At 40.0% G+C, this 22,557-nt stretch overlaps 1 protein-coding gene across 1 annotated transcript; it reads right to left on the reverse strand.

Annotated features, from left to right (window-relative positions):
* Positions 1-547: 547 nt before the first annotated feature.
* On the reverse strand, positions 548-21,117 carry LOC131986356 (protocadherin alpha-C2-like). The gene is made up of 4 exons (XM_059351262.1): positions 18,332-21,117; positions 15,221-15,279; positions 12,266-12,351; positions 548-4,607 (listed from the first exon to the last, which is right to left on the reverse strand). Exons 1-4 carry the CDS (start codon positions 20,870-20,872, stop codon positions 4,297-4,299), a joined length of 2,997 nt encoding a protein of 998 aa, XP_059207245.1. The 5' UTR covers positions 20,873-21,117; the 3' UTR covers positions 548-4,296.
* Positions 21,118-22,557: the final 1,440 nt, after the last annotated feature.

Consider the following 22,557-nt stretch of genomic DNA (forward strand, 5'->3'; position numbering starts at 1 on the left):
CAATGTCCACTCCTGCCAAGAGAACAATGTTTATGACTTGGCTCAGTTTAAGTAGGAGGGTGATAGAGAAACATTGTCAGTGTGGTTAACTTGTTTTTTTTTAATTGCGCAACAGTGCAAGGACAAGATGTTTCAGTCTATGGCCAAAGATTGTCAGGAACACATTTAGAATTGTGACTATTGTCTGTCGGAAAGACTGAAAAAGTTTAAGTCAAGACCTGGTTGGGTTAGGTTACATAGACATAATTTTCTAAAATGTTTCATAGAATCACATTTTATTATAATATATAGCAATGAAATGAGAATAAATGTTGTATTGTATTCACCAATGTGCGTTAACAGCACAAAGGTCTCTTTGTAGTCTTTATATGTTTCTTTGGGGTCATTTTGTTGGTCTCTTTGTGCCAAATTTCTCAGGCGAAGGCCAGGAGGGGCCTGAGAATGTTTGTGCCCATTCAGTAATCCAGCCATGCTTTGAAAACAAGTATTTTCTCACATCAGCATTAACACCACTGTCGGCAGAAATAAAGTCAACACACAGCTTAGATTTTAAGATATTTAAGAAAAACTTTATTTGTGACTTATTAACAAAACACATTACCAGATTGATGAAATCATAATAATCACTATTATCACCTTTACAATGATAAGCAGGTGTACAAAAAAAAGTTATTAACAGATCTGCACTGTCACAGTCGACCGGTATGTGCCACTCACTGCCACACCCAGAGACTGAGGAACATTCACTATACACAAGCAGAGAATACATCAACTTTATTTTTTTAAAATCATTTTTTATGTATTTTAACATTTTTTTTCTCCTTTTGTTTTACGTTTGTTTTTCAAGGGATAGATATGGAGGGTGAGTAAATGATTTGATTTCACAATAGTGTTGGTTTGATCATCATTTCGAAACTTAACACAACTTTAAGGGTTGATTCTCTTATCTATGAAAAAATCAAAAGGGTAAAAACAGAAAAAAAGCATTTCATAGCATAACACAATAGCATTATGTATATCTAGAAGATTAAATTCATTTTCAACAGGATAAAAAATGTGTTTCTTTTAGGTTTTTCCACAAATTACTGTTCGCAATAGCGTATATTATGTATGTATGAATGTGTGGATGAGTGTGGGTCTTTCAATGTGTGTGTGTTGTCTTTGAGAATGTGTATCAGAGGTATATGTATTCCGATACGCATTTCCCAGTGGAAAAACATATCTATGTATATATAGTATCTATATAGTATCTGTTTCCTTTGCTTATAACATGCAAACAGCCACTTGGTGATCTGACAGCACAGAAGTACACCTGGAGGACGGGGCGGGGGGTAAAAAGACACGTGTGCATGGGACGGATCGAGCCTGATAGCAGCACCTATATACCCTTACTGTGACTTTTAACACGATGTTCTAAAAAAAGGAACACTGAGGTGAGATTTTATGACACTTTTCATTATGTTTCTGTTGTTCCAACGTCTGCTGCTCGCAATACTTTTTCTCTACCACGCTACACCTGGGTTTCACAATGGCCGGGCTGATCTTTTCACACGGATCACACTTGGGTCACAACATTGTCAAAATAAGACGAAAAAAGTTTTATTATTGACTTGTGTTGATCTCTGCTTGCAAGTTTGTCATCATCTATCATGTTGCTACACCGTGTCAGCAGTGTGCTGCATCTCCATTAAACCCTAAGTGGATTTCCCTCCCTTTAAAAGTCAACCACGAGTCTTTCCACTGCTGCTGAACTGTGCTGCACTTTATTTTGAAAGTGTTTTAGTAGACCCAAGTTGATCAGCTGTCACTAATGGCTGACACAGGAATAACTGCAATGCTTAAACTGCAAAAGAGGAATGACCTTCCTTATCAACTCTGCTGTGGTTTCTTTATCTACACAATACCCTACAATGTCTCAATACATCTAGAACAGCATAATCTCAGATTTTGCTAACTTGTCAGTGCAATATGCGAGAGATGACAGAGCTGCCAACAACAAGCAATCGGAAGAGACACTCTGGCCGAAGCGCCTAGGCTAAGCTGAAGTTGAACCTAACAAAAGCTGTGTATGTAGTGTGTGAAGCATATGCGCACATGTCTATGTGTGTATTGTAAATATGCAAATATACAAATGTCGCTGTGTTACGACAGCACAGTTCACTGAAGTAGAGTGACTTGAAAGATGTCGACCAACCATGTTGATTTGAAGAAACGGGAGTAGAGGGAGGAAACAGGCAGCGGGCAAGCAAATCCTCCAAGCACTGAAGCAGTCGAGGCAGTGGTGCAGGGCTTGAAGAACAACTACTTAACATTCAGAGACAGAAGTAGAGGGATCAGGCTTGAACAGAAATGAAGCAACAAGCAACGTTCCTGCGTCCCAGCCATATAATACACTCCCATATTAAGGACGGCGTTGGCCTTCAGTTTCCAGACAGGGGCATGTATTCTTTTAGTATATTTGTGAGTGTTTGTATGTCTATGTGTAAGAGAATGAGAGTGTGTGTGTATGTGTGTGAGTAAGAGGCAGAGGGAGTCAGTGTTTGTGTACAATAATGTGTGTGTCAGACTGGGTGTGCTGATACACAGTGGGATTAAGACCCCATTGACCTGTGCCGTATTCCAAGAGAAGAGGCAAGGCACAGGGGCCGGTTGCATCAGCTGCACGTATAGGTTCCCTCAGTTATATCCCAATAGCCACTAACTCAGATTCACGCATTGCTAAAACACAAGCGGTAGCACCACAAAAATCTGTTACAACGTAACCTTAAGTAACAACTAAATAGTTAAGCAAGCAGTAAAGCAGGTGCAAATGATACAAAGTCACACAATTGCACTCACTAACAGTAAAGCAGGATTTTTTTTCTTTCTTTTTTTTGCACACAGAGTTTGTTTTTCTTTACTAATTCCATGTCATTTTGCAACTTAAAGGACGATGATGGATGTTTCTGCCCATTCTCTACAAATAACACATTGCTTGGAACTATTCTCGAGTTCCACATAATGAGTCCAGCATTTCTGAGTTCAATTTTGCCAGAGGTATGTTATTGTGATAATATACTGCACTATGTTACCATGTGATGTGACAGAAATATAACCAGACTCTGTGCTCAATTTGATGAATTTCTGAATGTAAAAGAGTCTCAGCTAATTTAAAAAAACAAAACAAAAAAAACACCCAATGACTGCCTGAAAGATAATACTTTAAAGAATGCCAAAACATAACGGCTTTGGAAAAAAAAATCATCATACAAAACTTGCAGATAATGGACTAAAACATGCAAATATTGTCCTTTAAGATTCAAATATGGATTCTATTTACCAATCGTAATTTTCATACCAATCTAGTCAACTACAAATCCATTTGGTTTGCACCCATCAGCAAGGTAACGCTCTTACCGATTGACTACTCATCTGAAATCTTAATGTTATAACTAGTTACAGCCATTGAGTACAATCGAATTTAGTAACTTGCTAATTGCAAATTAACTAGCAGTCATGAAGCCACTCCATTACCCTAATCTGGGAACAAATTTGCGCATAGTTGGTGCAACCCAGTCCAGGTCCTCAGCCTCAGCAATGTGCTATGTTACACTGAAACAGAGCTCGTTATTCGAGTGTGGTCCTGCTTGTCTCAGCTACCTCATTCTGTTAAAGGTGCTAATCTCATGGTACATATACTGTATGTTGTTAATTTTTCATTTTTCTTCTTTGTTTTTTTTTTACAAAAGACCACATTTTCTGAATTTCTACAAGGCCTCCATAATGCTGAAATCAAAAGCCTCTATTTCATTTGCTGTTGTTTTTTTTCCACTTCACCTCTTAACTAGGTGAGCCAAAAAGGAAGGGGGCTGCATAAAGACAGAGATGCCAACACAGGCAGCCTCAGCTGACAATGGTCAGATACAAATAGTACACCTTTTCAGGTGTTTTTGTTTTTATTATACAAACTGGGGGGCGGGGGCAGCAAATCACAGAAAGGCTAATCTAATCCAATAAAATCCTCTCTGTTTTAATTTGGTCCAACCTAAGAACATTTGTTTGCCATAAACCTTCAACTTTTAAAGGCCAAAGTTATGAGCCAAATAAGAGAAGAAAGAGAAATGTTTGTTTAGCAAGTTCGCAGGGTGTGGGGAGCCAGGCCTTGTCTAATGAGGGTTTGGCCACTGTACAATGTCTATGCAAATATGGTGCAAGGAGGCTCCCTCAGTTCTATTATATGCATTTGGCTTTTTTTCTGGCTCTGTAATTGGGATGGTAGTTTGTTGGTAGCTCTGTTTCTAAGTCACCCCTTCTCCTCTAATCATCCCCCCCGTCATCCTTTCCTTTATCCTTCTTGTCTTTCTTGTCCTTCTTCTTCTTTTTCTTCTTCTTGGCCTCTTCCTTCTTGCCAAAGCTTATGAAGTCACCTTTGTCATCCACAGGGCCGGAGTCATGGCGGATAGAAATGATGGCTGGGGATCCGGGGATGATGAAGGCTTCAGGGGGAATCTCTCCAGGCTTCAGGGGCTGAGGAGGGCAGTAGCCCTGTGCCGCGCCGTATCTGAAGTGCCAGCTGTTGCTGTCGACTCCAGCGCCCACTGGGGGTGATAGTTCACCGCCATCTCCATCTACACAGGTGTGATGAAAAAGAAATCATGTCAATTTTGACAACTCATTCCCTTTATTCAATCACTCTGCTTCATGAAGGCTTATCTGTGTGATGAATTAATGACACAAAAATATTTGCCTGCAAATATTTGAAAATAAAATGAAAATAAATTGATATAAAATAAATAAATAATAATATATAAAAACTACTATATTCAGTATAAGTCAGTAGCTGATGATTTAAATAAAGAAAAATATTTTAAAAATTATTTGCGACATTGATAGATACTAATCTCTGTGATAGGTCAACATCAACTGAAAACACATACAAATCCCCCCCCCAAAAAAGAAAAAAAAATGAAAATTCACCATTTAATAATAATAATAATAATAAAATTAGTTATTATAAAAAAACATCCTTGGTGTGTAAAGGCCTTTAGGGGAGTAAATCAATGTTCAAAAACATTATTAAACATATATGGTAAAAAAAAATGAAAGTGTTTTAATGTGCTGGTGGCCATATTTTGCTACCTGCCTGTTTCTAGTCTTTGTGCTAAACTAAGCTAACTGGCTGTTGGCACCAGCTTTATAATAAGCATACAGATGTGAGTGGTGTATCAATCAAACTTGCAGGAAGACAGTAATGCTTGAATTTCACAAAATGTTGAAGTAGTCCTTTAAATATCAACTCCACATCAGTATTTTACACATATTAAGGTATAATTGCTGGCACGTGGGAGAAGCAGGACAGTCCTTTCTGACCAGGACTCCAGAAGAAAATCCTTCTTTGCTATAAGCTAAATTGTCGTGATAATTTTTTCAATAGCCATCCTGCTTGTCAGGCATTCCTCCACACTGAGACTTTAGCCATTGGACTTTGAGATGCTCATAAAATCTGACATGCAAGGAGTAATTGAAATCAGGCAAAAGCGTGCAGAGGAATAGTCTGACAATGGCGCCATAGCCACGGGGAGAGGATATTTTCAGGACACCGATTCAGCCGAGACCACAGGAGGGAACACTGGAGGGGGCTAACCTTTAAACCATAGGGATGTTTAACTTGGCAGTGTGATTTGTATTTGTATTTGGATGATGGCAGCAGCCTAATCCTACTCTCATAGGAGGCCAGAGAGAGGGATTCAACCTTTAGTGTTTGAGCATGGATGAGACAGAGACATGAACCCAGATAGCAAAACATTCTATATATAGAAAAATGATTATGTAAAGTGAAAATAAGACATAATTTTTAAGGTCAAAAGGTTAAAGACGGCAGAATGAAAAGGAAAGAGGATGTTAGCTGAGATAAGGAGCGGGAGTGAAACAGAGAGAGAGAGAGAGAGAGGCAGTAAGAAAGATGGGGGGTGGGCGGGTTTTGCAGACACGGTGCTCTCAGGCCCACACCAGTTCCCTCTGCACTGACCTACTTTCAGTCTGGATTTTATTTAGATCAAACACAGGCCCTTGCAAAAAGATTCTGTTTGATTTTTCTTTGTAGGCTATTTATGACATTGCTGGAGCGCTGAAATGGTTTCAAACCAGCGTCCCATTGGGAAGTACACTATTTAGAAAATGCACACTGTCTGTACGCGCAGTGTACCGCTGAGTCCCTACAAATGAGCTCATCGGGTATGTGAATAAATTATATGTATAGGCTATAATAAGAGCAGATGTAATGGACACTGCCACACTGCTCAGTAGATATCTCTGAATTATTGCACTGTTTAATTACTCCTGCCAAGATGAAACAAAGAGAGCTATTATATATAATTGAGCCATGAGTCACTAAAAATGATCGTATATTAACGATGGACGTATTAAATAGAAGTCAGTCAGTCTTTCTGTATCAAAAGCAACGTACCATTGTGACAAGATGAGACACATAAATAATTGGTGCTCTACTTGCAAAAATAGAAGTATTCATTTTTAAGTTGCATTAAATAATTAGCATGTGAAGGACCAGGTTACCAAATAAACCATGTTAAGCCATGGCTGCTCAGGAAAATCCTGATTTTGCTTTGCTTTCTTTTTGTTTTTTGTTTTTCTCATGCTACACAGTTTTTTAAATACAAACAAGCCAATTGCTGCTAATAGACATATTTAATTCATCTTGTTTAATGATTAGTAAGTGTCAGATGTTATCACCTTATCTTACTATTAGTGGAGTTAGTGCTGTAATACTGTAATGCTCGTCTGTTTCTGAGGATTATGACATTTGATGGTATGGTCTGTCTGTTTTTATTTAATCTGGGTATTAAAGGCAGGAAGAGGATCTGGTATTTTAAATAAGTCCTATTCAGTGGCTCTCAATGGTTAGGCAAGGAAGATTGCCCCTTACGTAGACGAGGACAAACCTGCTTAAAATAAACTCAAAAGACAGCCAGTGAGTTAAAGGGGATGTGCAAAATAGTGTGAGGCAGAATGTGCATTATCTTTTTGAGCCGGTGTTGCAGTCTATATCACTGGTGTACAAAAATGCACCTCCATTTTATACAACCGACACACCATTTTCCTGTTACCTGGTGCTGCTATTTAAAGGAAGGTGAGTTGATGCTCTGTCATGAGAGTTTGGGAATATTTTATGTAGATGGTATTGTACTGAGATGACTAAAGATCTAATCCATTTAAAATCTGCAGATCATTTTTCACCATAAACTCAGGTAACTGTGTGTCATGGTGCTAAAGCAAAGCAATGTGTTCACTAAAGAACAATTCTGATATTTTCATACTTACACACTTTACATTTCATTATGACTCTATGGGTGCTGTTTGCTTAGCACTCACCACCCCCGCTGTAGAGATTAAAGAAACAAGGACAAGAAAACATTATTGGGGAAAAGCTGCACAAGCTAGGGTCGGGCAATTTTATTAATATTTTCTGGGTGATTTTTTTATCATTTTATATTGCTAATTTAATGATCAGCCTCTAAAGATCGTGGGAGAGACAATGGTTGCTTTTCCATTAATGAATTTCTATTTGCATTTGGAAGATTTGCATGAAAATAGCTTGTTGGAAGCACAAAAATTAAATAAAACTTTAGAAAATGTGCATACATGTTTTTACACTCACTTGAGGTGGTTTTGGTCTGACGTAGCGAACAATTATCTCACATGACTGATCAGCTGTTTCCTCTGACATGAAAGAGCAATTATAAGTTGCACATTTGAGTCTAATTCCTGACATCATATTTTCTCTCGTGGGTGGCCAAAGTTGTCTGATTAGCAACTCTTTTTTTCTATTTTCTATTTTTTCTCTCTCGCTCAATCTCTTCTTCTTCTCCTACTAACTGACAGATTAGCCCACAGCGATACATTACACTGCCACCTTCTGACCAAAGTAAATTTATGCAGCTTTGTTTATTCGCGCTTAACCAGTTGATGGAAATGTCCAAAATTCGCATAATCTTTAACAAAACAATTTGAAAGTTTTGCTTTAAAATTTGATTCAACTTGAATGGACATGCGGCTGCTTGGTGGGAATATGTTTTTGTAATTGCTGGTTGTTGGGCTGACAGTGGCCAGTAGGAAAATTTTAACATTTTAGCATTTAACCACCCAACTTCAGCATCCTACAGCTGAATAAAATCATTTTTACATTAATAATTTCAAACAAAGGTCTCTGCAGCCTTCCGAAAGTAAATGCAGAATGCAGCATCCTAGAAAAGCCATGTTAGCCAGCTGAATAGGTATGTACATTCGGGGTAATTCTCCTGCTTTTTAACCTACAACCCTGATTCTAACTGTGACACTGTGCAAAATGTAAATTAAAAACAGAATGCATCCATTCAGAATGAGTGTGAACATTAGACAAATTGTCTTTGTTCTGTATTCAGTTGAATGTAGGTCACAAAGGATTTGCAAATCATTGCATTCTGTTTTTATTACGTTCTTCACAGTCGTATACTTAGAATCAGGGTTGTATAGCAACAATTTGTCAGGTTGAAATATACTGGAATTTTCCATTAAAATAAAAAGAGTTTGGGTTTGCATTGGGAGCATGAATGTGTTCAGTAAATGCCATGACACTATGCTAGTTATGAAATATTTTGTGAGCAAAGCTTTCATTCTGGAGGTCACTGAGTGCACAGACTGAAAAGGGTTCATCGGATGGGAGGCATAAATGTGCTCATTAAATTTTAATTGAATAGCCTGATGGAGGTGGTACAGGAAAGGTGAAGGGTTCACTTAAACATTAGGATGAATCCTCTGTGGCAAATTAATACTAATTTAAGATGTTATAGAAATGTCTCCAATCATTTTTAGAGATTATTGATTTGGTCAAAGCTCGTGGACACAATAGCCCAAACTGTATTATTATTAGGTCATCTATTGTTTTTTGGTCATTTAACCTCTGCTGGTTATTGGTCTGGTGATAAAGCTGCAAGCTGCAGCTGCAAGCTGCACTACAGTTACAGTTCCTGGAGTGTACACTGTCAGAGCAGTCAGCTAATGTACACCTGATGAGGCTGTAGCAGTTCATGTCACCATGCATGACCAACTGAGCTAAAATGTCAAGTGGCTGTGTAGCGTCTAATCAGGTGAATATTGTCTCTGCGTTTTGGGACATCCCAGGGCTCTCTGCACTGGCTGTGACAAATCCAAAACCCTGACATTGTTAATTACAATCCTGGCGCAGGTATTAATCTCAGAAATTCCTGTGTGTGTATGTGCGTGTGAAAAAATAATTCATAACAAGCAGGTCAAGTCACAGCTTGGAGGAGTCTGTACATCTATGAAGGGCTTTGCTACTGTTCCTCTAACATGGAGGATTATTTGTAACTCTGCCATTGCTTCATATTAGCCTATATTTCTGAGGAAACACTCATTTGAAACGGATTATGGTGTAACTGCTGGTAAGCAGGTCAGTGCAGCTTCTTGTGAGGAGGCTGCCATGACACCTGATGTGTGGCTGTTTGAAGCCTCATTTTGTATAACCTGATTTGAGCCCGACAGAAACTATTTTTTACTCAATTTATAATGCAGAAAATATAGCTTGGTGTGATTTAGAAATAGTGTTAGTTATTTTATTATTAATTAATTAATTAATAATCTTTTTTTTTTTAATCAAATACTCAAATATTAACTGAAACTTAACAGCAATGATGGTTATTTAGCTAATTTTATTCCTATTTATTTTTTATTTTCTCAGTTATCATTTATAGAATTATCCGACAATGTAATGCATTGTTTGTATATTGCATAATAATGTTAAATATTATCTAATAAAGTTTCATGTACCTGGAGAGCTACTTTCTCAGAGTGGTGAAATATTGCTGCACAATCCACATGAAAAAAAACAAAACATTTTTGCCTGAATTTCCCCCTCTAAAATCAGTATTTGTATTAGCCTCGAAAAACCCATATGAGTCTGGCTCTGAACCTGATGTCCTTCATTTAAAATAGGATGTGTTTTTTCCTGTGAAGTCCAAGACACGGCTCCGTCTAAAATGAATCCCTCTGGTGGTTTGTAGCACTAACACAAATCTGTACAGTGCTTGTGTAAATATATGCGGTGCAATGATGTATTCTGCATGAGACACATCGACCGAAACCATTCTTTTCTTCATTTTTTTCCCTTTTTTAAATGACTGCGTGCCCTCTTTTTCTTCTTAATACCTGCCCTTGCAGAGTCCCCTTCCCTACTCCTTCCTTTTTCTTTTTTTTTTCTGTCTCTAAATCTTCCATTCAGAGATATGACCGGTTGCCATGGAAACTGCCTTCGCCCACTCCCTGCTGATGGAGGGTGCGGCTGCTGCAGCAATCTCTCAGTTAGACAGTGTTGCCAGGCAACAGGTCACATGGCGTTCCCTAGCAACAACACTACTGCAGGAACCTGCCAATCCTCTTAACCTTTCTCTTTCTCCATCCCCCCACACCTCGCTTTTTTTTCTCTCCATCCCCCTGTACGTCTCCTCTGCTCTTCCTCTCCCAAATTGTTTTGAATGTTACTGGATCTTCTTTTTTTCCCCATCTCTTTTTACTGATAATAGTGTCTCTCCCCCTCTGGCATTAGACAAATGTCTCCTCATCTGCGCCATGGGTCACTTACATAAACACAGTTTTAAAGGGTGCAGCATTTAGATGCATCACAGCATGTCAGACAACTTCATCATGATAACAATTCACTGCAGACATGAAAATGTGTCACAAAAAGACTCCACCTCTTGATGCATAGTAAAGAGGATCAACCTGCAATCCAGTATATGTCTATGCATTAGCACTGAGCCACTCCTAACAAATTATTTCCTAATGCATCAATGCACCCCTGATAGGTCTGCAGCACGCTGTGCACTCTGCTTAAAGGCACTATTAGAATCTTTACATGACCAGAGAGGAAGCTTTCCTTCTGCACATTTCTCTGCAGCAAACTGGCTCAGAGATGCTTGGAACTGGTACACCTTGTATCTCGAACAATTCCTCACCTCTGTTTTCCAGAGTGAGAAAAGCTGACAGACAGAAAGACACATTCTGTCACTGACTCACTGAGTGATTGACTGTGATGCTATTCCTCACCCTCAAGTGTCTACCGATGTTCTAATTCCTGCTGCAAGACAGAAAATCAATAAATGGAAGCTTGGCTGAAGGGAGGAGGGAACAGATCACAATGTTCCAAACACTGTTTCCAAATGTAAGTTTCAAAAGTTTTCCAGTAACCCGACAAAAGCTGTTAGCCATCAAGTCTGTCAGACACAGGTCATTTCCGAGGCCAGTTCTATTTACACGTATGTCGTGTCTCAAGACATTTCTTATGCTGCCACCCACTCAGGACAACTCATTTCTTATTAAAAACTTCTGCCTCTTTCGGTCTACTCATTTCCATGCTGCAAGCTGCTTTGATGGGAGGATACAGTTGTTTATCTGTGGCCCCAGGCTTTTGGCACCTCAGAAAACTTTAAACAACACATTGGAATTTAAGATCATGGAGATATAAAACACAGTTCTGTCAAATCACCAGTTTTACCAAATTATAACAACCAAAGTAATAAACAAGGATGAATTCAATGTATTAAATATAATTTTACCCAATGGATACATTTTAATGTCCATTTGCAATGGGCATTTATGTGTGGTGACCTCATGTTTCTTGTCTTAGATTTTGGCAATGAAAGGAATTGTTTGACATTTTGGGAAATGCACATCTTCACTTTGTTGTACTGATGTTAAGATTACTACCACTCCGTCTGTGTGGTAAAAAGCAAACTAGAGCCAGGAGATGGTTAGCTTAGCTTAGCATAAAGATCAAAAGAAGGGGAATCAGCTAGACTGGCTCTATTCAACAGAACCTCTCAAATTGACAGAATAATAAAACCTATATAATAAATGAACCTTTATATTGCAACTTCCTCCGAGCTCTGACTTATTTTATAGTATACAGACATCCTACTGTATGTATAAATTTCAAGGTTGAGTCTGTTCACCTGGCAGCCGGGGGAGTAACACGAGTCACAGCGACAAGGACAAGCACACCTGCTGGATTCCCAGCCATTATGTTTTTGGCATGCACAACCTGAGCTTCAGATCCCAGGTGGCTGCTTTAACATGCAATTCAACAAATAGCTTGGAGTTGTATATTATGTAAAGACATTGCAGTACACCCATTCCCTACACATTCCCTACTTTTCATACACAGATTCCACAGTAAGATGAATGAAATGATCCTGACTGAGAGGCTTGTACCCACCTGCAGCGCTGGACACAGTGGGCCAGTTCTGGACCAGCATCCCCTGGGCTCCCTGCATCACAGAGGACTCCTCCATGTGGACCGAACTGAAAGGTAAAACACATTCATCACACTTAATGAGGCAAATGAGATATCAATCTATCTTTGAATCAAACACTGAGCCTTGATTCAGGGATTTCACCAAAAGCTATATATTATATCTTGCTGTAGTAATTTGTTTCTATTGATAGTAAATTATTACTAATTTTAACCTAAACTGAAATGGTATTCTGACACAACAGAAATGTTACATTATCAATATTGCTAGTAATACTAGTAGCTGTTTCAGCCCTCACCAGCTGTCATATTTAAGAAAAGAAAACATCTCATCCTTCACGTAGAATCATCTGTTTTAAAACGACGTGTCAAAGACATGTTAACCTGAAACTGAAGCAGAGAATTCATCAAAATAAATTAAATTGTTTTACTCCTGTGCCCAGAATAAGTATGCATGACATCTGCCTATCTTGGAAAATCATTCCTACATAGTTACTCAACAAAATAAAAATATATATATTTTTCTTTTTTTACTTTGGCAATCAATATAGATGGGTTTTAACCACAATTTTTGTTTTACAATTCTATTTTTTATGGATTAAACAAAAGAAACGTAACGTGTAGTGAGCTATTTTGTTACCGTAGCTTCTTATTTAACAGACAGACATAAGAGTGGTATCAATCTTTTTATCTAACTCTCACGTAGAGAGTACATCAGCCTCCCTAATATCCCAAAATGTTGAAATATTCCTTTAATAGGGTGAATTTTGGCTGTGTAAGCGTGCATTTGTTAATGCTGATTTGCAGCAAAGCAAATAAAAATAGATGTTTGCAGCTAGGGGATTAATAAAGTACTTCTTATTAGTTTGAATCAAAGCAGGCAGGAGTCTTTATAAATACTCTCTACATCAATTATCTGTGGCGCAGTAGAAACAATGATATGATGACACAGAATGCATCTTCAGATTTAGAAATTTGTGTAATGCTGTAAAAAAACAAACATACAAAGGCAAGTGCGTGCAGCTTCTCACCAAGATATTTCCCCCCATACATTTATAATGCATATAGAGCTCAGTGTATAGGAGGACCTACCCTGGCTGGGGCCTCTGCAATGCAGCACATCCAGGATCTATCTCAAACTGCAACACACTTATGTGTTTTGGTGAATAGGGATTTGTCATGAATATAAAATGATCATATATATTCTGAGCAGTGTTGGTTTCAAGTTTTTCCATAAGCAAAGGTGCTGGTTTAATGTGACAGAGATACTGGTGCTTCCACACTGACTGACTACACAAGAAATGTGGGTCAGTAATGTTGGTGCTACACACTGTGTGTCGTGTGATACATTACAGCATGAGTGTGTTGGGGTTAAGTGTTAATATGAGTCTCTTCTGTGTCTACACGAGTTACAGGCACTGCCATTTTAGAGACGGCAGCGGCAAATTGCAGTGATGATTTATGTTAATCCACGTCATGTTACACTGACTTGATGACATGATGCACATTATGATACCCTCCACGCCATAGAAATTAACACTAATATCCAATTAAATCAAACTTAGAGAGAGCAGGAGACTGCGCGACTGAGCAGCGAGCATTGTTGGCATGAAATTATGAAAATTCTGTACAAATTGTAGACATGTAGAGGTAAAACTCATTAGTCTGTGATGTTCCAGCTGTCCTGAAAGCAAATTAGCAAAACACTTCATTAAGTATTTTAATACAACTGTTGTGACTTAATCATAACAAACACTGAAGTGACAAATGTAGATACAAAAGAAACAGCTATTTTATACCAATTGTAGCTGGGACCTTTTATTTTTAGAATTGTCTGTGTTGCCGTATTGAGTTAAGTTCTTTAGCTCAAACTTTAATTAGGATTTAGTTAAGCAATAAGGCATATGAAGCTATATCTGCAAAAACATACTAATATATTAACCCTCAAAAGACTAGTGTAGCATCATGTTCGATAAAACATTAAAAACTTTGGAATCGTTTAAAAGCTGTGACTTGTGTTTTAATCATGAGATTCTCATCTTTTCAAGGCAATTTGAATGTTGCTTTTTCGTTAATCCGCACCGGTGATGTGTACAATCATGTGATATGGAAAAAGCACTCTAGACAATATAAATGGCTGCATCTCATTGAGTAAAAACGGTATTTGCATAGGTTTTTATTTTTTTTTTATGTCAAATTTGCTCAGCAATTGTATGCATGGTGGTGACTTTACACTGCACCAGAAAGAAAGGATATGTTCCCCTGAATCATATGATGTTCAACACTTTGGATATGTGAGCTTTAGAGTGTTAACACAAGTATAACTCGAGTCCAAAATGTCCTTTACTATCTGTGTTCACAACTTCTCCCTTCATCTCTGGACAAAAAATATACAAATACACACAGAATCACACATGTGTGGGGCAGTTGTACATGCAGACACTGATGCATGTGTGCATCTGATAAGCTGAGAAAGGTCATAGTCAGCTCATTTGTCCTTCATGCTTCCTGCTTAAAGACTGTAACTGGGGGGAAGCGACGCTCAGAATGTAGATGACCTATATAGTATTACACTGCAGAGAAGGAGTGCTATGAATCCACTGATGGGAGCTGCAGATGGCTTTTCCCAAAGGATGAGGACGTGGTGAGGTTCAAACTGATACTAAGGTGTCAATAATGACTATTTCTGATAATGCCAGATACTGATCTGCAGTATTGTGATGCGGTGTCTTTTTGTTTCTAGGTCATTTTGAGGTGTTTTTATTGATACCATACATCACAGCTGTGGTAAAAAGCAGTATGAAGGGTCACTGTAGTACCAGACTGGATGTAGAGAGTGTCAGTAGGATGATTGTGTAGTGTAACTCTTTTTCTTGATGATCAAAAGTTGCAAAAGAGTTAAACATGAAAAGTGCTTACCTCTGCATCCCTGCCCTCAAAGATGCAGAATAACGCCAGTCAGCATTCGGGGCTTTCGGCTGAGCGAGCAAGAGGTAAAGAGAGAGAGAGAGTGAGGAGAGGAGGTAAAAAAAAAAAAAAAAGAAGAGAAGTGAAGTGAGAGAAAGAGAGAGACAGGAGGGAAGAGAGAGAGTTTAGTTTGATCTCACACTGTGCAGAGGCAGGCTGGGCCATGGTCTCATCAATTAATCATGATACACATCCCAGCTCTGGACGTGATAGGAACACTGCAGTCGTGTCCCCCATTGCAAGCACATACACACACGAATACATATTGATATCCACACATAGACATAGACACAGAAGGACTTTAAAAAGGGCAGTGGCTGAAAGCAATATTGACAAGTTTTTGGACGGTCTCTCACTCCATGGCTCTATAAATGTGCGAGCTGGGGGAGCGATGCCCTTTCCCTGAGTGTTTGAAGAGGCCGATGTGTACGTGTTTAATGTGTGTAACTGGAGTATCCGTCTGCTCCTGATGAACCTGGGCTGAGTGCTTGGAACTCCCAGCAGTCCTCTGCTAAATTATTGCCTTTAAAAACCAATAAACATTGGCTGTCATTACCGGGGCAACCACATCCTGTACCTCTGCTCTGTGTAAGCCCATGCAGTGTCATATCCAAATATAGTATCCCACAATGTGTGGGATAATAATATTTTACAAATTATTACTTTATTGTCTTGTATTTACTGATTTCATCTTCTTTCATCTTTTTTTGTTTTGGTGATTTATCTAATTTTGACTGTGTTGTCTATAATGTTGTTATCATTAGACAGCTTTTTTAATAGTACGTTTGCACAAAAAAATAGATTAATAATATGATATTAAGGTGTTTAAAAGCAAATTAGGATTTTTTTGTCAAATTAAAATGCACTGACTTGATGGAGCCTTTTTTGGCTACATATTTAAATGTATTTTAAATAAACATATTCATTTTTATAGCTTTGAATTTGTTTTTGGACTATTGGAGCTTCAATGTTGGCTGTCAGGACTCTGTGATTGCCAAAATTCTGCTGATAATTTTGCCCTTAAATTCAAAGAACCATGTGAATTTTATAGGGTGGAAAGTCATATTTTAATGAGCTGATGTTTCTTGGCCATTAATAATGCCTGATTATGCTTACTCATTACTTTTCTCATGAGTAGGCACTGTTAGAAATGATTGTGAACATCTGCATTACAGTCAGTGCTAAAATCTATCAGCATCATGTGGGTTGTAGCCTTGGACTCAAGAACACTGAATAAGAAAAGCTGTGTTTAAGACACAAACCTGCTCAGGCAGTAGCAAGTGTCCCAGATAAAGATGGCACATTATGTTCTTTAGTTCAATTCAGAGGGGAGTATTTTCTGCTGGTAGATCCAGCCTCTTTGAGTAAATCTAATTTGCAGGGCTGAGGAACAGAGACTGGAGGTTAATTTAATTTACACTGCTACACTTGTCTTGGTAACAGATTTTTCCTCTAACTAATGTACCAGTGGCTGGCACCTGATAGTTAATGTTGCATCCAGAGATGGCACCCTTACTTTAGGAGCACAAACAATATGACATTAAAGTAATATTATTCCAATATCTGAATCACAAATCTCTTGACATAAAAGCAGAATATTTGTATCCAAAATATGCAAGAGTCTAAAAGTATTTATTGTTTGGTCAAATATATCAGCTGAAAGTGTGACATATTGGAGTATATGGGGTGATTTAGAAATGATGTCACATAGCTATTTATCCTTTATTTAAAAAGTCAGCAATTTGAGCATCTAGTCTGTTTATTTAGCCATTTATTTTAATTTTATTAAGTATTCTTTTTCTAAGTGTTCACTTCTAGAATTGGTTGACAATGTATGTATAATGTATAATAATGTTAAATATGCATTCATAGTTATATGAAATTATTTGATTAAGACAGAATCATACATTTCCATAGTCATATCGGTGCACAGTCCACATAGAAATGGTATATTTTAATTCTAAATAAGAAGTTAATAATGTTGGCCGTCATATTGATTTTTCTCTCAAAATTTGACATTAATCTCAAAAATCCCATCAGCCAGGCTGTATTTCAATATATCAGGGCTACATAACTGGTGCATGCATGGTTAGGAAAGCAGGTATGCAGGACTTCTGCTACAGCAGTATTATTCTGCCAATATTTCTGAATTGTTACCTCTATGTTATTATTATTTCAGGTGGGACTGTTGTTTTTTTTACAATGTTTCATGCGAATCAGGATGTTGATATGGTGTCTTTAGAAATGAAATCCTGACTTATGTAGATATGGCCTAAAGGTAAAGATATCCACTGCTTCACTCCTCTCGAATCATTGTTGTTCAGACATAGTATGACACTGAAGTATAGTGAAGCCTCTAAGACCAAGAAAACAAGCTGTATCTTGATACCACCTTGAACAATACCTCACTAAATGCATATCTCTATCACAGTCAGGATGCAATAACAGCTAGTCTTTCAGGGCCTTTGATCAAGTCATTTAACCCCAACTGCTCCAGTGTAACAGTTTGACACACAGACACACAGACACACACACACACACACACACACACACACACACACACACACACACAAGTCAAACCCACTTGCACCGAGAGTGAGCCAGTAGTGAAGACTACATGACCTGTTCTTAGTGTAGATGTGATGACAACCTCAAACTGAAACACAAATCTCTGAATCATCAGAAATAACACGGGACCCTGAAAAGCATCAGGCCTGACACTAATGCAGTGTGAGTGCTGAGCTGGGTTGGGCTGAGCGACAGCACAGTACAAGTGGGAACTGAACAAAGAGAATAGTTCTCGCAAGGATTCAATTCATTGCAGGAGAGTATCAAACTTGACATACAGGAATATCATTACCCTGAGGCAGCACAATAACATTGACAAAATATACACTGTAGCATTAACCTTAATGAAAAGTCATGTTGAGTTTGTACTTAAAAGGGTCTTACATTGTTTGTAGCTAAATCAAATGTTATTAAAGCCACTAATATGTAAACATGGTGATTCATGACCCTACAGTTATGCAGTTAAAGAATAAACATAAAAAATTAATGACACACCTCTGGGCAGAGTTGCATGGAGGCATCAGGCATGCTCAGTCTGCGTACAAAGCCACTTCCGCTGGTGAAGAAGCGGTCAGCACCGCTGCCCCAGGTGCCACTGATGGGACGTCCTGTGTTGTAGAACATGAACGTGTCACTGCCAGAGGTGGCTGTTAGACAGGTCTTGTAGCAGTAAGTCTTTGTTAGGGAGCCATTCCCACGCACTTCGATGTAGTGAGGCTCCACTTTAAGGTCTCTCCGAAGCACCACATTGTTATTAGGTTGTGCCACGGGTCCACCACCGGCTCCCCCACCTGCACTTACGCTGGCACTCCCACCATCTGGAGGGGGCTTCTGTGACACGCAGCAAGGGGAGCAGGACCCAGGCTGGGTGCAGTAGGCATGGCAGCGGACGATGGCCAGCACCACCACAGTGACCAGGAAAACAAAGGTGGTGGCACTCAAAGCCACGATCAGGTAGAGGGTCACGTTGGAGAAAAGCAGTGTGCTGTGGGGTTTGATGATCCTCTTGGGGTCAGGAACCACTTTAGGTGGCACCTCCATGACAGCCACATTGATGGTGGCGGTGGAGGAGAGACTAGGCTGCCCATGGTCCTTCACTACAACGGTTAGAGCAAAGGAGGTGGAGTTGTCCTCCAGGATCCTCCGAGTGGTCCTGATCTCACCGGTGTGTTCATGCACCTTGAACAAGTCCAGGTCAGTGGCCGTCTCCAGCACGTACACCAGCCAGGCATTTGGACCAGCGTCTGCATCGTAAGCCACTACTTTGGTCACCATGGCACCAGGCTCTGCATTCTTTTGTACCGTTTCCAAGGAGCGTGTGCCATTGCCGGGAGGGTTTACTATCAATGGTGCATGGTCATTTTGATCCATTATGTAGATGTAGACGGTGGCGACGCGGCTGAGTGGGGGAATGCCCCCATCTTGGGCTTTGACCTGGAAGTGAAACTCTCTCAGTGACTCATAGTCAAAGGCTCGCAGGGCATAAGCCTCCCCTGTATCGGCCTTCACAGACACATACGAGGTGACAGGGATGCCATGGTTGTTGTCATTGAGCACTGTGTAGGTGATGCGTGCGTTCTCTTTGATGTCTGCATCTTGAGCTTTCACAGTACACAAAGAGGCCCCGGGTGCATTGTTCTCAGCCACATAGACGGTATATGAAGTTTGCTCAAATCGCGGTGGGTTGTCATTAACATCAGCCACATCCACCTTTATGGTCTTCTGTGAGGAAAGGGGAGGGTTTCCTCCATCTGTGGCACTCAGAGTGACATTGTAGGCATCAGTGGTCTCGCGGTCCAGGAAGGCTGAGGTAACCAGAGTGTAGTAATTTCTGAATGACTTGATCTTGAAAGGAAGGCCTGCTGGGATCTCGAGGCTCACCTGCTTGTTAGAGCCAGAATCTCGATCAGTAACGCTAATGAGGGCCACGACTGTGTCTGCACGGGCATCCTCTCTCACAGGGCTCGACAGAGATGACAGCACTATCTGGGGGACGTTGTCATTCACGTCCACCACCTCTACAACTACCTTACAGTGTGCTGCCACAGCCCCAGGGCCCTTGTCCATCGCCTGGATGTACATCTCATAGGAGTTGGTCTCTTCATAGTCAACATTGCTCCTCACTCTTATTTCTCCTGTATTAGTGTCCATGCTGAACATCTGCCTGACTCTCTCAGGAGTGTAGCTGCTGAAAGAGTAATAAACCTCTCCATTGGTGCCCTCATCCAGATCAGTTGCATTCAGTTTAATTACCAGGGTGTTTTTGGGTGAATTTTCCAACAGTTTCACCTTGTACACTGAGCTGTCAAACATGGGAACATTGTCATTTGAGTCCAGGACTCGGACATTAATTTTGGCCGTGCCTGTTTTCTCTGGCGTCCCACCATCCACAGCACTTAGAATTAATTGGTGGTAAGGCGTCTGTTCGCGATCAACGGGCTTTTTGAGCACAAGCTCGATGTGCTTTGTATTTAGGGAGGGTTTGTTAGATACCAGCGCGAAATGGTCGTTTGTGCTAAGCTGATACATGCGGACTGAATTGGACCCAATGTCTGGGTCTTGAGCGTTTTCTATTGGGTAACGAGACCCCGGTAAAGCAGATTCTGTGATTTCCAATTGATACTCGTCTCTGGGGAACTGCGGCGCATTGTCATTGGCATCCACAATCTCCACCTCGACATGATGCACCTCAGTGGGGTTTTCGACCATCACCTCCAGATTAATGAGGCAGGTGTTGGATAGATCACACAGTGCCTCCCTGTCGATCCTTTCATTGACGAGCAATTTCCCATTTTTGGGGTTGACAATCACGTAGCGTTTACCGCTGTTGGAGGTTACCTTAATTTTTCGGGTGGTGAGCTTTCGAATATCCAGCCCCAAGTCATGCGCCAGATCACCGACCAGTGCCCCATTTTCGAGTTCTTCCGTAATAGAATATCGCAATTGTCCAAACGAAAGGCCACAAAATAAAGAAAATATCACAAAATAAAAAGGCACATTATTCCCTATCCAGTTGCATATCCCCGCCACAGCCATTGCAAGCTCATAGGATCCGCAGACGGATTAAACGCAGCCTTCCGCCTTTTTAGCTTGCAGTATCTTGCATCCCAGCACCTCATTAAGGTGGGCTAATTGGTCTCCGGGCAAATGAAACACAAGCGGCTCATCCATTGTGTTTCCCGGCTGAGGTGAATCCTCTCCAGCGCACCCATATTTCCTTTGTCCGTGATGCGCTTTTTGTCTCCAATGCGCGCTGCTGACGGGTGTGTTTCCCTGCCGCTGGAACTGTGAGATCCGTCAAGGCTGACGAAATATGCCCCGATAGCACCGGAAATTGTACGCTTGTGTTTCAAAATAAAAGCGTTACCCTACAAGAGATAATAAAATGAGAGATGCTATCAGAAAAAAATAAAATCTGAAAGCCCCTTTATTGTTTTTAGCACCGAAATAAATGGATGAGAGACATAGCTTGTCAGCTGTTTCAATGTATCTTTTCTTCAACTGTTGTGGCATTATGCACACTAGTCAAAAACTTACTTTTCCTGTATATATAATGTATTCAATCGAGATCATGCTGCCATGAACAACAGACTGCCATTATACCCTCTGTTTATGTGTTTTGCAGACAATTTAGAAGCACAGAATTAATGTTCAAGCACAAAGCATTTATTTTGAAATCGGTAACCGGACGTTATGTTATTGAATATAGCTGACTTGACATTGGAAGGACAGTATCCCACCCTAGCGCGCTCTCAGACTCCTCTCCACTGTGGCGCAGCTCCCCTCCTCCCTCCCCACCCATTTCTCTCCTCGTATCCCTCCATTGCGATGTCGGTGTAGGGTCTGGGAGCTAATAGACGACCAACACATTAAAGCACCTCCAGAATTAAGAATGGCGGCCATACAAAAGAGCCACATAAATCCATATAGCCAACTGAGCGACACCAGACATTCATTCCATGCATTAGAACTAGTGTGCAGCACATGGCTGACACATCTTTGCTAAAATGGGAAATGTAACCCGAAGATAATGTATTTACCGGTGTTAAATTAGTCTGGACGCACTGTTGCTCTTACAGACAAGGTCAATCTGCACAATCTACACCACAACCTCCTCATAATGGGAAATATGAGCAAAAAAAACCGTGGTGACATACATGGACACATGTTTGGGGACTGGCTTGTGTTTGTCTTCCTTTGTCTGGACTGGAGTCGTAAGGATGGTTAATTTGCCGGTAGCGATTCTGCGGCGCAGCCTCACCGCATGGCGAGCATTTGTGCAAGGCGCAGCGGAAAGAAAGCATTGGACTGACAATCACAACCTTCCCTCCACATGGATCACTGTCAGTGGTAGACCTCAGACTGTCAGGTCACATAATCGTATTTAAGATGCCCGTGGTGGTCCCCATAAAGCAGAAGTCTCATTTCCTCTCTATAGAGTACATCCTGGAGAGAAACATGATATAGGGTCATATATGGGCATGGAAGCAAGGGGGCTGATATAGCAGACTGAATGCAGCCTAATATGGAATAAATAAATACTGTTTATCTGAAGGATTTCAGTGTTTTCCTTTGTCACAGAAAATGTTTCTTTTTACAGTTACATTTCCACAAGAAATTATTCATTTTCTATTATTATTTTAACAAATTTCTAGGAATTTGCTTTCCAACCGCACTCGGTCGTCAAAACTCAAGGAGATGCAGAATAAAATAAGGGATAC

The sequence above is a fragment of the Centropristis striata genome, chromosome 15 (genome assembly GCF_030273125.1).
Source record: "Centropristis striata isolate RG_2023a ecotype Rhode Island chromosome 15, C.striata_1.0, whole genome shotgun sequence".
Classification (NCBI taxonomy): Eukaryota; Metazoa; Chordata; class Actinopteri; order Perciformes; family Serranidae; genus Centropristis; species Centropristis striata.

Bases quoted from the DNA above. Each gene is read 5' to 3' on its own strand.
- LOC131986356 (XM_059351262.1), bottom strand. From the start codon at position 20,872: ATGGCTGTGGCGGGGATATGCAACTGGATAGGGAATAATGTGCCTTTT. The intron at 15,280-18,331 runs GTGTGTCATTAA...TTGCTCGCTCAG, and splicing joins CCATGCAACTCTGCCCAGAG to CCGAAAGCCCCGAATGCTGA. The intron at 4,608-12,265 runs GTGGGTACAAGC...ACACCTGTGTAG, and splicing joins CACTGTGTCCAGCGCTGCAG to ATGGAGATGGCGGTGAACTA.